The sequence below is a fragment of the Cryptotermes secundus genome, unplaced genomic scaffold, assembly GCF_002891405.2.
Source record: "Cryptotermes secundus unplaced genomic scaffold, Csec_1.0 scaffold813, whole genome shotgun sequence".
Lineage (NCBI taxonomy): Eukaryota > Metazoa > Arthropoda > Insecta > Blattodea > Kalotermitidae > Cryptotermes > Cryptotermes secundus.
This window is the reverse complement of record NW_019735471.1, coordinates 149,794-163,670: the sequence shown is the minus strand read 5'-3', so window position 1 is coordinate 163,670 and position 13,877 is coordinate 149,794. Positions and strand designations below refer to the sequence as shown.

The 13,877-nt window shown below is 41.6% G+C and overlaps 1 protein-coding gene across 2 annotated transcripts; it reads left to right on the top strand.

Annotated features, from left to right (window-relative positions):
• Positions 1–727: 727 nt before the first annotated feature.
• On the top strand, positions 728–13,674 carry LOC111869435 (phospholipase A2). 2 transcript variants are annotated; one of them, XM_023860967.2, is made up of 6 exons: positions 728–815; positions 6,038–6,284; positions 6,873–7,032; positions 7,205–7,357; positions 9,535–10,181; positions 13,309–13,674. In XM_023860967.2, the coding sequence occupies exons 1-5, from the start codon at positions 810–812 to the stop codon at positions 9,617–9,619; spliced, it is 651 nt and encodes a 216-aa protein (XP_023716735.1). In that variant the 5' UTR covers positions 728–809; the 3' UTR covers positions 9,620–10,181; positions 13,309–13,674. The 2 variants fall into 2 exon arrangements, with proteins under 2 accessions (XP_023716735.1, XP_023716734.1); XM_023860966.2 differs by having other exon boundaries at positions 13,251–13,674.
• The last annotated feature ends 203 nt before the right edge of the window (positions 13,675–13,877 follow it).

Genomic DNA, 13,877 nt, shown 5'->3' with positions numbered 1-13,877 from the left:
AATTGTGTACATTGGTTTTATTTATTAACTGCGACCTGTTCAGGTCCACATTTGGGACCATCTTCAGGCAGTTTCATTAAATAAAACCAATGTAAACAATTCGATTGGTTTATTTTTGTTGTTGTGCTGACGGCCAGAAAACCACAAATCATGATACACAGCAGGATGCAAACAGTAAAAGTTCTCAACAATTCCTTTTCCTACAAAGTTGAGGGCACGCGGTAGCGTAGTTGGTTGAGGCACTATGCTACAATCCAGAAGGTCGCGGGTTCAAGTCCCGATGAAGTTATTGGATTTCTTCTATTTACCTAATCCTTCCAGCCGCACTATGGCCCTGGGATCGACTGAGCCTCTAACGGAAATGAGTACCAGAAATATTCTTGGGGGTAAAGGGCGGCCGCCGCGTAAAACTGACAAACTTACCGCCATCTTTGAGCCGATTGTCTAGAAAATGTGGTACCCTCAACGTCTCACAACCTTATGGGCCTTCACGGCCTGTTACTGGGGTAGCTTTACTTTACTTTTTACTGCTATAGACTAATGAAGCTCTCGACACGAGAATGTAACTTTCCTAAATGCACCATCTAATTGAAATTCTTAAGGTTACAAATAAACTTGCGTGTCCCTACACCATCGTGAATGGGGGGGGGGCGGTTTGCAGCGAGTGGGGATCCTTAGCAAATACATATAACGCAAGGCACCTGTGGACCTTGAATGGAAAGAGCATTAGAGGTCGAGCAGGTATCTTCGAAAGTGCGTTCTTCCACGCAAGATAACACAGATCGTTGTAGTCAGGAGACGGAGCGGACATGAAGGTGAGTGCACAATAGTATCAAGCTATTAATATTCTGCTGTTTCAGTCTCTTAACCTCCTGAAGACACCTGTTTCGTTTAGACAGTTGTGTGACCCTTCTGGGACTTCAGGACCAGACACTGTATTAAGATATTTTCTTGCAAAGTGCAAGTCGGAGACGAGCGAAATACATTACAGGACCATTTTATCAGAAGGATTCTTCCTTCAGATTTAATATACATATATATACAGAGTGTTTCACGACTTTATGGCATAACTGCAGGAGGTGATTTCCTAGGTCTTTGTGATGAAAAAAGTTCATAAAAACATGTGTCGGATTTTGGACGGTTACAGAGTTATTCCCTAAAGTCGGAGTTAGACCGTTCTTTCATTCCCGTACACGCCCTCGTGTGAACCGCGGCTGTCAGCTGGCGGCTCGCTATTTTTAGCCAGCTACGGACAGAGCGTTCTCGTTATCTCGACACTTGAGAGCTACCTAAGGCTGGGTGGGTTGGTATGTCCGGCGCGGTTCACAACCGAGCGGCAGCCTGTGTTGCAGCTGGCGGTGACATTCTCGAAAATCAGATTTAAGCACCAATAAATTCAAATTAAAGGTAATTTCACGAAGTTAACTTTACATTCATACTTTAAATGTATCATGTATTATACTGGTTTATTATTTTGTTCCGTTTATTGTCAGTAATCGTTACCTTCTATTCTGAGTTTAAAACGGTCATAACTCCGTAACCGTCCAAAATCGGACACATGTTTACGTGAACTTTTTTGATCACAAAGACCTAGGAAATCACCTCCTGCAGTTATGCCCTAAAGTCGTGAAACACCCTGTATATGTATATATATCTTTATAAGAAGATTAAAAACTTAAATTAATTTTTGTTCTTATAAAGGTAGCCTAAAGGAAACTACATAATGCAGAGCTTCATAACTTGTACTCTTCACCAAGTATAATTATAGTGATCAAATCAGGGAGGATGAGGCGGGAAGGGAGAAGAAGTATGCATATAGGATATTAGTGGGAAAGCCAGAAAGAAAGAGACCACTAGGAAGACGAAGACGTAGTTGGATGAACAATATTAAAATGTAAGATTTGAGGTCTTCACGGCGGTGACTATGATGAAATCAGTCTTCTAGGTTGTGGCGCTGTGTAGATATAGTGTTAACCGACGTTTCGGAGGATTTCAACTTGTCTTCTACCCTGACGATGGAGGTGATACGTTCTTCCGAAACGTCTGTTAACACTATATCTACACGGCGCCGCATCCCTGAAAACTGCTTTCATCACTATTAAAATGGATCTTAGAGAGACAGTGTCGGATGGAATGTACAGGATCGATCTGGCTCAGGATAGGGACCAGTGGAGGGCTCTTGTGAACACGGTAATGAACCTTCGGGTTCCATAAAATGCTGGGAAATTCTTGGGTAGCTGCACGATTGGTTGCTTCTCAAGAAGAGCTCGGCTCCATGAGTGAAAGAAAGGTAGCCTAAATCGTAAAGGCAGGGGTACTATCTGGCATGCAGTTCACGTTGAAGTTAATGTATATTAATCAAAATACGAATATGTTCTCGTTGTTGCCTAATGATGGCTTTTCTCTTTTCAATTCAGTATCGAATGACTACTGCTCATGAGAAGCATACATTTAGAGGTCGAATTTTAGCATCCTGTTGCAATTGTTATTAGAATTTATTTGCATTTGAAGAATGCCGTATTCTTGGATGTGACGCCGTATAGATCTTGTGTAAACCGACGTTTCGGATGATCGTTTCGCCTCCATCTTCAAGGTGTAAAATTCTGCGAGCTAGGAGATACGTCATGAAAATTCAAATTTAGGGTGTTATAAAGACAGATAGTCGAATTTATAGGGCCGCATAGCCGTGTCATAGCTCAAGCGGTTAGGCGCTGGCTTCCCACCGCGGCGGCCCGGGTTCGATCCCGGGTCTGGTCAAGTGGGATTTGTGGTGGACAAAGTGGCGCTGGGGGGGGGGGGGTTTCTCCCAGTACTTCGGTTTCCCCTGCCAATCTTCATTTCATCAAAATTCTCCATCATCATAATCACCCGAGGTAGGCACAATAGGTTAATAAGTGGCCGCCGTGCCGAGTGGACACAGCTAGACTCCATCACCCACTAAGCGAATTAAAAAAAAATTATACGGCTGCATGGAATTCATTTGTCAAATATTCAAAACTATCACAGATCAGAAAAGAATAACTATCTAACTTACTAAGCAACAAATTTGAGCAGAGCCCGTCTTCTATAGCTAATAGGCGCTCAGCTAGTAAAGAATTTCAAGCATTTTATCCGCCACTGATCTCTATCTTGAAGCAAATAAATCCAGTCCAAATCCACCTATCATATTGTGACATGTTGACCCCTACCTCCCCAGCTGCACGTAGCGGTAACGTAACGCTCGCGTAATAGGCGAGTAATCACCCCGCATCCTGGCAGCTATGCGCGGTGACGTCACGAGCGGAGCCGAAGAGAGCCGAGCGGAGCCGAAGATAGCCGAGCCCCGCAACCTGGTAACTATGCAAGGCGAGTCAACAGCGGTGACGTAACAGGATGACGTGGCACTCATTACGCAACAAGCAAGCACTGCAGCTATATAAGTGAGCTGCACAGTGGCTGCGAGCGAGTTATAAAGTAACAGTCGCCGAGTTGAAACATAGCAGCCTGCGAGTGTGCGATACTTAAGAAGTCAGCGAGCGGAAGACTTTTCGTGTGCTTTCCAGACATAGTGAGTGCTGTAGTACAGTTATACTCGGAGTGTGTAATTCAGGGAGACTGGTATAGCTCCCGCGTTATTAATACTTGAAGACTCTTGAAGACAGTGTTAAAAGATTGTGTTGTAGGGTTTGTAAACTGTGGAAACCTGTAACGTTGTGATAATTAATTGTAGCCGTTATTTGTAGATTGTTAAATAAACCAATTAACGATCTCTACGGCATATTCAGCAACGAAACACGTTACACTATTTTTTAAGATCCATTTTAAACCATCCTCCCATCTGCGCTCAGGGTCTCCAAGTGACGCCCTTCATTCAGGGTCTTCTACGAAAATTTTTATCGGTTTCTCTTCCATGCATGCTACATGTTTCATCCATCTCATCTTTCTTGGTGTCATCATTCTAATAACACTGACGCAAGAGTACAGATTATGAAGATGCTTATTTACTTACTCATGGAGCTGAGCCCTTCTGGAGGGGCTGCCAATTCTGCAGCTACTCAAGAATTTCCCAGCATTTTATGGAACCCGAAGGTTCATTATCATGTTCACAAGAGCCCTCCACTGGTCCCTATCCTGAGCAAGATCAATCCAATTCAAACCATCCCATCCTTTCTCTCTAAGATCCATTTTAATATTGTCAACCCACCTACGCCTTGGTCTTCCCAGTGGTCTCTTTCCTTCTGGCTTTCACACCAATATCCTATACGCATTCCTCGTCTCCCCAATTCGTGCTACATGCTCTGCCCACCTCATCCTCCTTGACTTCATAATTCTAATTATACTTGGAGAAGAGTACAAGTTATGAAGCTCCTCATTATGCAGTTTTCTCCAACCTCCTGTCACTTCATCTCTCTTTGGTCCAAATATTCTCCTCAACACCCTGTTCTCAAACACCCTCAGTCTATGTTCCTCCCTTAATGCCAGAGACAAAGTTTCACACCCATACAGAACCACAGGCAAAATTATAGTTTTGTATATTCCAATTTTTATATTTTTTGACAGCAGACGAGAAGACAATAGGTTCTGGACTGAATGGTAGCAAGCGTTACCCGAATTCAACTAATTCGTATGATATTCAACGGCACAAAATATTTTCAAGAGCATAGAAAAAAGTTGTTACTATACGAATACCACTTTCTAGTGATCTACGCGTATATTTCTAAGTACAGATCCGCTTATGTTGCAAACAACAGAACTGAGACAACTTAAGAAGCATCACGGTGCCTCAGTATGCCACCATGACATATGCTGTAAGAATCCTTATGCAACTGTTCCAAACACAAAGTCAATATTATCGCAGCACTTTGCTGCATTTGGAACACACAGAATTGGAGTGCGAATGAAACCATACAAAAAAGCAGGTGATTTGTCTCGCAGGCAGAGACGGAGCTAAGATTTCGACAAACCAACCCAATGGATATTCAAGTGTTTAACACTAAACACGAAGAAAAGCTTTAAATATTATTTCGTAATAGGAAGATGGACATTCAGAGTTTAATGACTTTATGTGTTCTCTGCACGAGGTGTAGAGAAAGGGACGGCCATGTTTGACCGGCAGCCCGTCCATGCATCAACTGGAGAACGGATGGACGGAGCTTAATGATATTTGATACCTACGCTTAAATATGCCATTATAGGTGAATCCAGTTTCATAGTTTTTAATTTCCTACAGTACGTAGTAGCAGCGTAGTAGACACACGAAGTGGTGAAGTAGAAATGACAGCAGCGCCATTACAGACATGCGGCGACTACAATAACCAACAGTAATCATGGTAGCCATAGCGTACTTCTTATTTCTCTTCATTCTTTTAGGAATTAGACACTCTGGCATGTTCCCGTTAAGAATTAATCTGAAATAAAGCGTTTTACAGACAGCTGGCAGGACCTTTTCGACGGGTGATCGCCCCTTTGCAAGGCCGTTACCTACATAGGACAACACAAACACAGGAAAGAAAGCGGACATACATCAATGCCTTGTTTGGATTCGAACCCACGATTCCAGTGTTCAGCGGGGAGAAGAAAATTCGTGCCTTAGACCGCGCGGTCCCTGTAATCGACCCATAGTATATTAACCTGTCTAGAATAGTAATACGAATAGTTATAGTAACCAAAGTAACAATAGTGAACATCCCTTTACTTACTTACTCATGGAGCTAAGCCCTTCTTGAGGAACCGCAAATTGTGCAGCTACTCAAGAATTTTCCAGCATTTTTTGGAACTCGAAAGTTCATTACTGTGTTCACAAGAGCCCTCCACTGGGCCCTATCCTGAGCCAGATCAATCCAGTGCATACTATCCCAGCCTATCTCTCTAAGATCCATTTTAATATTGTCCATCCACCTACGTCTTGGTGCGAACACATTCCTTTAGCTTTATAAAATGAATTTTGCGGAAGTGCGAATTCAGAATGCCAAGGTACAATCAACACACATGGAGAGTGGTTGCACTCCGGTACGGACTGAATCTTTCCACTCTTGTTCTAGCTGTGTTTATGTTTCAGATATATCTGTTGTTACTGATTTGCCTCACGGTGAAACTTGTGGTCGTTGAAGCCACAGAGAACACCACGGCCAATATAGAGGAAGAAGAAACTATTGCTCCAAGATCTGGACTGGTATCGGACATTGTTGGAGGAATTACGAAACCTCTAAACGTTCTCTTGCCACCGAAAGCCAAAGAAGCCATCGTATCTCCAGTAAAGGACGTTGCTGATGTACTAGATGCCAAGTTGAAGGCTATATATCCAGGTAAATTATGTATTTAGTATGGCTGAGAGTCTATTAACCCTTTAAATTCCAATAGTAACTATAAGTGTCAGGTGTTTTAAGGCAAGAAGTTTCTGCCTTCTGTCCACAGAGTGTATTTGTGTGTTTCGTATAGCTACCACAGTAAGCAGAGATTTTATCCCTAAACATCATTAACAGTTTGCCCGTTGTAGCCGAAATGTAATGTTTCCTGTGAGGTACGAACTGAATCTTTATATATAATTTAGAACAATTTGTCGTAAAGTACACGTAAGATAGGCATGATCTGTTTGCAAAGCCTGTATTGACAAAGGACTTGTGTAATTTTCTGTCGTCCAGTCGATTCAGTCAATCCAATGGAAATTAAGGAACATTCCGGTGCTTACGTCATCCGACTGACTTGTAAGGCATGATTCACAGACGACAAAACTTCCTGCAAGCAGGTGTATCTGCTGGATATGAGAGTGGGTGAACGCCAGAGCCGTTCTGATAGAGATACAGAGATAAACCTTGAAGATCCTAAAGGGAATTGAAACCCGCCCGCCCGTCTTAGTGAACTATAATTGCGACTGTTGAGCCCTATGGTTTCAGGAACTCAGTGGTGTGGAGACGGCAACCGGGCAAGGAGCGCTGAAGATCTGGGGTTGTTCAAACTGACTGACGACTGTTGCAGGGAGCACGACAACTGCCCGGACAACATCAACGCGGGGAAATCGCGACACGGGCTCAACAACACGGGACTCTTCACGAGGTGAGCAGCTCTCTCCACCTTCTTCATGGCAGGTGGAGAAAGGAAATATATTTCATGACTTCTCCTTTTGTTCTTGGAGACTAATATCCTTCATATAAACAAGTCAAGCATGTGGATTGGCCTTGTATGTCGATCTGTGGTTTCTACGTGTAGAAATGTATGTTTTCTTTAGGTCCAACTGTGACTGTGACGACAAGTTTTACGACTGCCTAAAGGAAGCCAACACACTGATCTCCAAGAAGATCGGTGTAACATACTTCAATATCCTGAGGCCGAAATGTTTCAGGAAGGATTATCCTGTGTTAGGATGCGAAAAACACGAAGGGTGAGTTGACCAGAACTGTCTAAAGCAAAGATTTCCAACCTTTTCTATTAAGCATGTTAGTAAAAGTAGTAACGTTCTTGGCTTATATTCTGGGGTTTCCGGTTCGAATCTCCGTCCTGGGTGAACTTTTTCGTTATTCTCCTCAGTATCTCCATTTAAATACTGGGATAATATATTAAATTGAAGCCATGATCACTTTCTTCCACATATCTGCCATTTCATTCTTCAAAGTCATCCAGTCACTTGATAATATAATGTCTGAGTTGCTGACAGCGTAAATACATAGGCACGAAGTACAAATTGTAAATTACTCAACGTTTCACGATTCGCCGATTGATAAAAGGTAAAAATGAACTATCCCTGTAAGAAGCTGTGGAGGCCCATAGGGTTGTGAGACGTCGAGGCACCCATATTTTCTAGACAAATGGATCACAGATGGCGGTGATATTGTCAGCCTTAGGCACCGACCACCTTTTACCCCCAGAAAGATCCCTGGTATTCATTTCTGTTAGAGGTTAAGTCGACCCCAGAGCCATAGTGCGGCTGGAAGAATTAGGTAAATTAAAAACAAATCCAACTCAATTCAATGACCTCATTGGGAATCGAACCCGCGACTTTATGGATTGTAGTATAGTGCCTCGTTTCCCCGATCTATATGACAGTAATATTTTTCTTCTGACTCCCGATAACCACTGCACAATTCAATCGATGGTATACTAACGTAATTATTATTAGAATATCTGAACACGATAAATTTCTATACAGAAATTGAAGCTTCAATATGTTTTAGAATGGATGTTAAAGAAATGAGTTATAAAGGTGTGGAATAGATTGGTGTGGCTCTGGATAGGAACAAATGATTGACTGTTGTGAATGTGGAAATCAAATTTTGGATTACACAGATGGTCGAGAGTTTCTTTAGCCATCTAATGTCAGAATTTCAGGAAGAGCTCAGCTCCATGATATTAAAATCGAAGACATTTCATACTTACTTCCATTAAAAGTTTTGGCCTTCAAAATACATTAATGACAACATATGACATGTAAGATGGGAAATGATATATGTGTTTAAAGATACGGACTTTGTAATAAGCAGGGCCCGGATTTTGATGACCTGAAAATATTTAAAAAATGACCTATAAAATGACCGAAAAAATCCAGAAAAATGAACTGAAGGAGAAAGGGAAAGAACACTTCGCTTCCATCTTATTCACATTTCAGAAAACATATGAAGAAAAATTCCCTAAAATAGCCAAAAATAACAAGAAATACCCTTAAAAGTCCAAAAATTTACCAAAAAATTACAAAAAAAAATACCTATAAAATTTACATTTCTGTAACCAGCAGCTCATATCCGAGATTTATATATTTAAGAGCATCGCATAGGATACAAGGAAAAAAGATGACATGTCATCAAAATCCGGGCCCTGGTAATAAGGCTCCGCCTTCCCATTTCTCTGTGGTCAAGGGACCGACCACAGAACCACGTGTCATCTTCACAACTCGAATGCAAACGGCAGAGAAGGGAACATGAGCCGGGATAGCTCAGTCGGTATAGCGACAAGCTACATACTGGACGACCGAGGGGCCAGTGTGCAATTCCCGGCAGTAGGAGGTTTTCCTCTTCTCCATAACGTCAATACCGACTCTGGGGCCCAGCCAGCCTCCAATGCAATGAGTACCGGAAAAGATATCAGGGGGTTAGGCGGCAGGGGCGTAAAGCTGATCATTAACATCCAACTAGTGCCAAGATTAAGAATGGTGGATTTATACCTCGACTACCCCATATGCTTTCATGGCACACTGCTTAATTAATTAAGTCCAGGGATAATATTACCTTTACAAACTATGTATGAAAAAAACGTTACTTTCAGAATAAGCAACATATTTCTGCTGATTAATTGTGGCGAATTATATGAAAGTTACTGCCGAGTAGAATTTTCGGATTGAGGCAGGATTCGAACCATGTATCTCACGAATAAAATTCTATATCCCTACAGCTAGATGAACCTGTTCAATCTGCAACTTAAGAAATAGTGTCATTAGTGTGTAAAACAACAGGTTAATCATGAACACTCTGAAAGCTCGTGGATAAAATCAAGCAAATATATCATAATATCATATAACATTTTAAATTAATATCTTTTTTAATGTTTATATTTCTCTTCCTCTTTCAGGATAATTCTTAAGAGATGTGCAAAGTACGACATGGATTATTCACTGCCGCAGATCTGGCAGTGGTTCGATCCGAAGGAATTCTGATCAGCAGACAACGAATGTCTGGGATATAGACAGGAAATATGAGTCAAAAGCAGGGTGGCCCAAACTTAAGAGCTATAGACCAAATCTTGGCATTTACATATTTAATCTTCACTTTCCCAATTATTAATAACTCCCTAATCAGGGTTCAAAATATCCTCAATCCTTCGCTAATTCCGTACTAACCCGCGCGTTGGCAATGGCGTTTTCCTTAGAGACGTGGTTGGTCTATAATAATATGGGCTGTAAAAATCTACCAAACTACACGGCATCACATCCCTGAAGACAGTAATCTTCGTAGTCACAGCCACAAGAACCTCAAATCTCAAGGAACAGATACATTTCGAAGTGACCGCCGGTAGAAGAGCATCATGGGAAGAATTCTGCAGTTGAATTATCTCAAAATCATTATTAGTTATTCGCACCAATGGATTCGACTTTGTAAACGAAAATTCGTGAAAATAAGAAGAGTAGACTATGTTGAACATCCACAAAATGATAACGGGGAGGGGAAACCGAGTACTCAGATGATTTGTGCCAATGGACGAATATTCGTTGCGTACATGTAAGAGACTTTATTTTTCTCTTTTCTATACACTAGAAGCCGGCTCTGGGGCCCAACAAGCCTCCTATCCATTGGGTTCCGGAGGCTCTCTCCCTGGAGTAAATTGGTGGGACCGTGAAGATGACTACTCACTTTCTTCTATTTCCGAGTTCAAGAACTGTGGAGTTTTACCTCCACTCTCCCATATGTCTTATTGGCATACAACAAAAAACAAAATAAACTCCGTGGTTTTAGTCCTCAAGCGAACTATACCGACAGAGCGACCGCCGCTTGTCAGCGAAGTTAGTACTCGTACCAATTTTAGCGGATAGAGGTGTCACGTGGTCAGCGCAACTGATTCCCACGGCCGTTAATCTCGGTTTTCTAGACCGGAGCCGCTATTTCCTTGAAATAGCTCCTCAATTATCCTCACGAGGCCGAGTGGACCCCGTTCCAGAGCCACTACTTCTAGGAATAAATCTTGCAGAGCAGGGAACCGAACCAGGATCTCTGGATCTGTAGCCAGAAACTCTAACCACTAGACCACAGAGGCGGGCCTTATTGACATTGTGCTTAATTAATTAATCAACCACAGAGGCAAATTTACTTTAACTTCACATCTTCGATTTACATACATTTGTTAGAGAGGAAGTATTGACATGTGATGTTTTTATGCCTTCTTCTTGTGAAGTTTAAGTATAAACGGCACCAAAACATTGCCTCACATCTTTTTATCTGTTGTGTCAATGCAGGGAACATTTTTAAAACACCATTCGCTCTATTAGTTTTCTCGTATTCATTTTATCACATTCGTGGACCGTTTGTTGCATCAGAGAAACTTCACACCACGCAAATATTTGTGTTACTAATGTTTCATACATTTGTACATACGAACGAAATATACGCGGGCAGGCAGAGCTCACTTTACGTTATTTGCGAACATAACTAACTGCTAAGTGAAGCACTAAATTCTGCCGATGTGTTAAGGAAGTCAACAAGCTTTTTTAATGCTAGTGGGGTGGGACTAAGCCCCTTGTACTGAGGCCACTTCTGGTCTATTATTATACCAGCCCCAGATGTCAGGTGAGGGTGATTGTGGAGCAATTGGTGGAATGAAGATTGGCATGGGAGACCGAAGTACTCGGAGAAAACCTGTCCCAGCGCCACTTTATCCACCACAAACCCCACTTGACCAGACACTGGATCGAACCCGGGCCGCCGCGGTGGGAAGCCAGCGGCTAACCGCTTGAGCTATGGCGCTTCTACTAAGTCAACAAGTTAACGTGAAACTAATTTCAGATTTCTGTAAGTGCATGTTCACTTATTAATGGCTCTATAGCCCCTTGTTCGGTCCTGGCCTCTTTTCAGCCAGTAGCAACGCCGCTACCTACACAGAACAAATGCACACAGCCATCCATGCCTCGATTGGGATTCGAGCCCACGATCCCAGCGGTTGAGCGGATGAAGACACTTCATGCCTTAGGCCGGCCCCCAACATGTTTCGTTTAGAGTATGTAGCCTTCCAATTATAGCGACAGCAACAACAGTTTTTGGCATTCATGTATTTTTAAATATTTGAGTATGACTGGGGCAGAACATTCCACCAACTGCTCTATATTCATGAATCATCCTATAATCGTCGCTACATGGTCTCAATACTGACTGACATTGTCGTCACATAAAAACTTAAAAAAATAAAATAAAAACAAATATTTAGAGTTCGTGAATAGGTCGAACGCTTTATTTCCACGTTTTGGCATTTCGAAATTCAGTTGACTTCTAACACTTCTGAAACGATGAATACCATCGGTTGGTCTTACTTAGTTGATTAGAATCATCGCCATGTCAACATGAATCTCAAGGATTAGGTCCATTAGTCTATACCGTAGCCTACTTGAAAACCCTTACGTATATGGTTAATTAACATTTCATGAAGAGTTCTGTCTCTTGGGGTAGAGAAAGGGTAGGTTAATGAGAGTCCGCTGGAATTACCCCCAGAAGGGGCGTGACCAGTAATAGATCTCCTCGCCTCAACAAACAACCATCATTTCAAAACATGTAAAAGGCTTGGAAAGAATAAAAATATGGTTATGGGTCTCGATGGGACCCGAAAACAGGTCTGACTGTGCTGGCGAGGACCAGCAGCAATTTACGAGACCGACGGGGTTATGACAACGTTTAGTCCAGTGAAAGTCAATCTACGATCAGAAGGAGCATATCACGCTGCTATCTGACTGTTTTATACTGGTTTCTTGATTAGATTAGCTTTTGTCCTGAAGATAGAGGCAATATGTCCATCCGAAACTTCGGTTGACTTTCACCGGACTTCAAGCCGTTATAGTACCTCAGACAATGGTACTTTTCATAGCCACCGCTACAAGGACCTCATATTTTGTTATTCTCATTTATTCGTAGCGTAATTAAGACGCTGTCAATAGGTAAGATTGTGTAATGTAAAATTATCGGGGTTTCTACTGAATAATGAATTGTGAACGACGTGGAAGAAAACTGGCATGGCCAAATTACATGTCTTATCCCGTAATTTGCTTAGAGGGGATGAGGAAAACCCGGAGAACCTCAGAAAGGATAGCTGTACCCCGGGACAGAATTTGAATCCGCGTGTTCACTGGTCACGAAAGAGACCACAATTTAATGCACATGATATCGCTCAAGGAAACTCGAAACAAAACTCACGCTAGAAGAGATTTTCATAGAGTCTTGGAACTTCAAATATTTTTAGTTTCAAGATGTAATATTTAAGGAATACAGTTAGCTTTGGTGATTAATTTGCTTTGTAAGGAACTTAATTTCATTCTCAGAAGTTCTAAAAGAAAAACGGTAACTTGGCCTCCCTAGTAAGAAGTGGGAATGGTTACCACTTCACGGCAACGTCCGGGTCTACTGTTCTTCCAAATACAATTACAATATGTTTTAAAATTTAAAATTATTTTCGGGATAATTTTTTCTTCCATTCTTTCACAAATTTACCACCGTTTATTCTCCCATTCTGACATTCTGTCTGCACTGATAATTTGCTAGGAAGACTTTGAGTTAAGCTGCTTTTGATCTGGGGCGTGACGTCTGCTACAGGTCTGAAGACAGCGTGACTGCTGCTACAGGTCTGAAGACAGCGTGACTTCTGCTACAGGTCTGATGACAGCGTGACTTCTGCTACAGGTCTGAAGACAGCGTGACTGCTGCTGACGATCTTTACGGCTTCAGTCCTTCTTGTACAGCTTCCTGATACCGCCTAAATTTATGATTTGTATTAAAGAACAGTTGGGCCACTAGAATTGTATTTAATTATCCTTTTATTAATAAATATCTCCCCAACAGTAAGCATGAGTTAATAGATATCTTCCTCCATTCTTAAAAAATCAAATAAAATTATTAAATGTGTTACATTCGCTTAGAGTTAAGTGTGTTGTAGATGCATATAAAGATTATAATGTATCATACGGAAATGTAATTCTGTTAATGGCTGTGAATACAAGTATTTTGTCAATGCTAATTAGATTGTTTCTCTATTTATAACCGAGAGATTAGTTCAACAGAACTGAGTAGTAGTCCAAATGATAATAAATCGGACCCAAATTACGATTAATATAAGAAGCTCTTGCTGTGTTTTTCTTCATTCCAATAGCTGGCTGCCATCCTTATGCTCGCGGTATCTCGGTATCCTAGGTAAGGTAAAGGTAAAGCTATCCCTGTAACAGG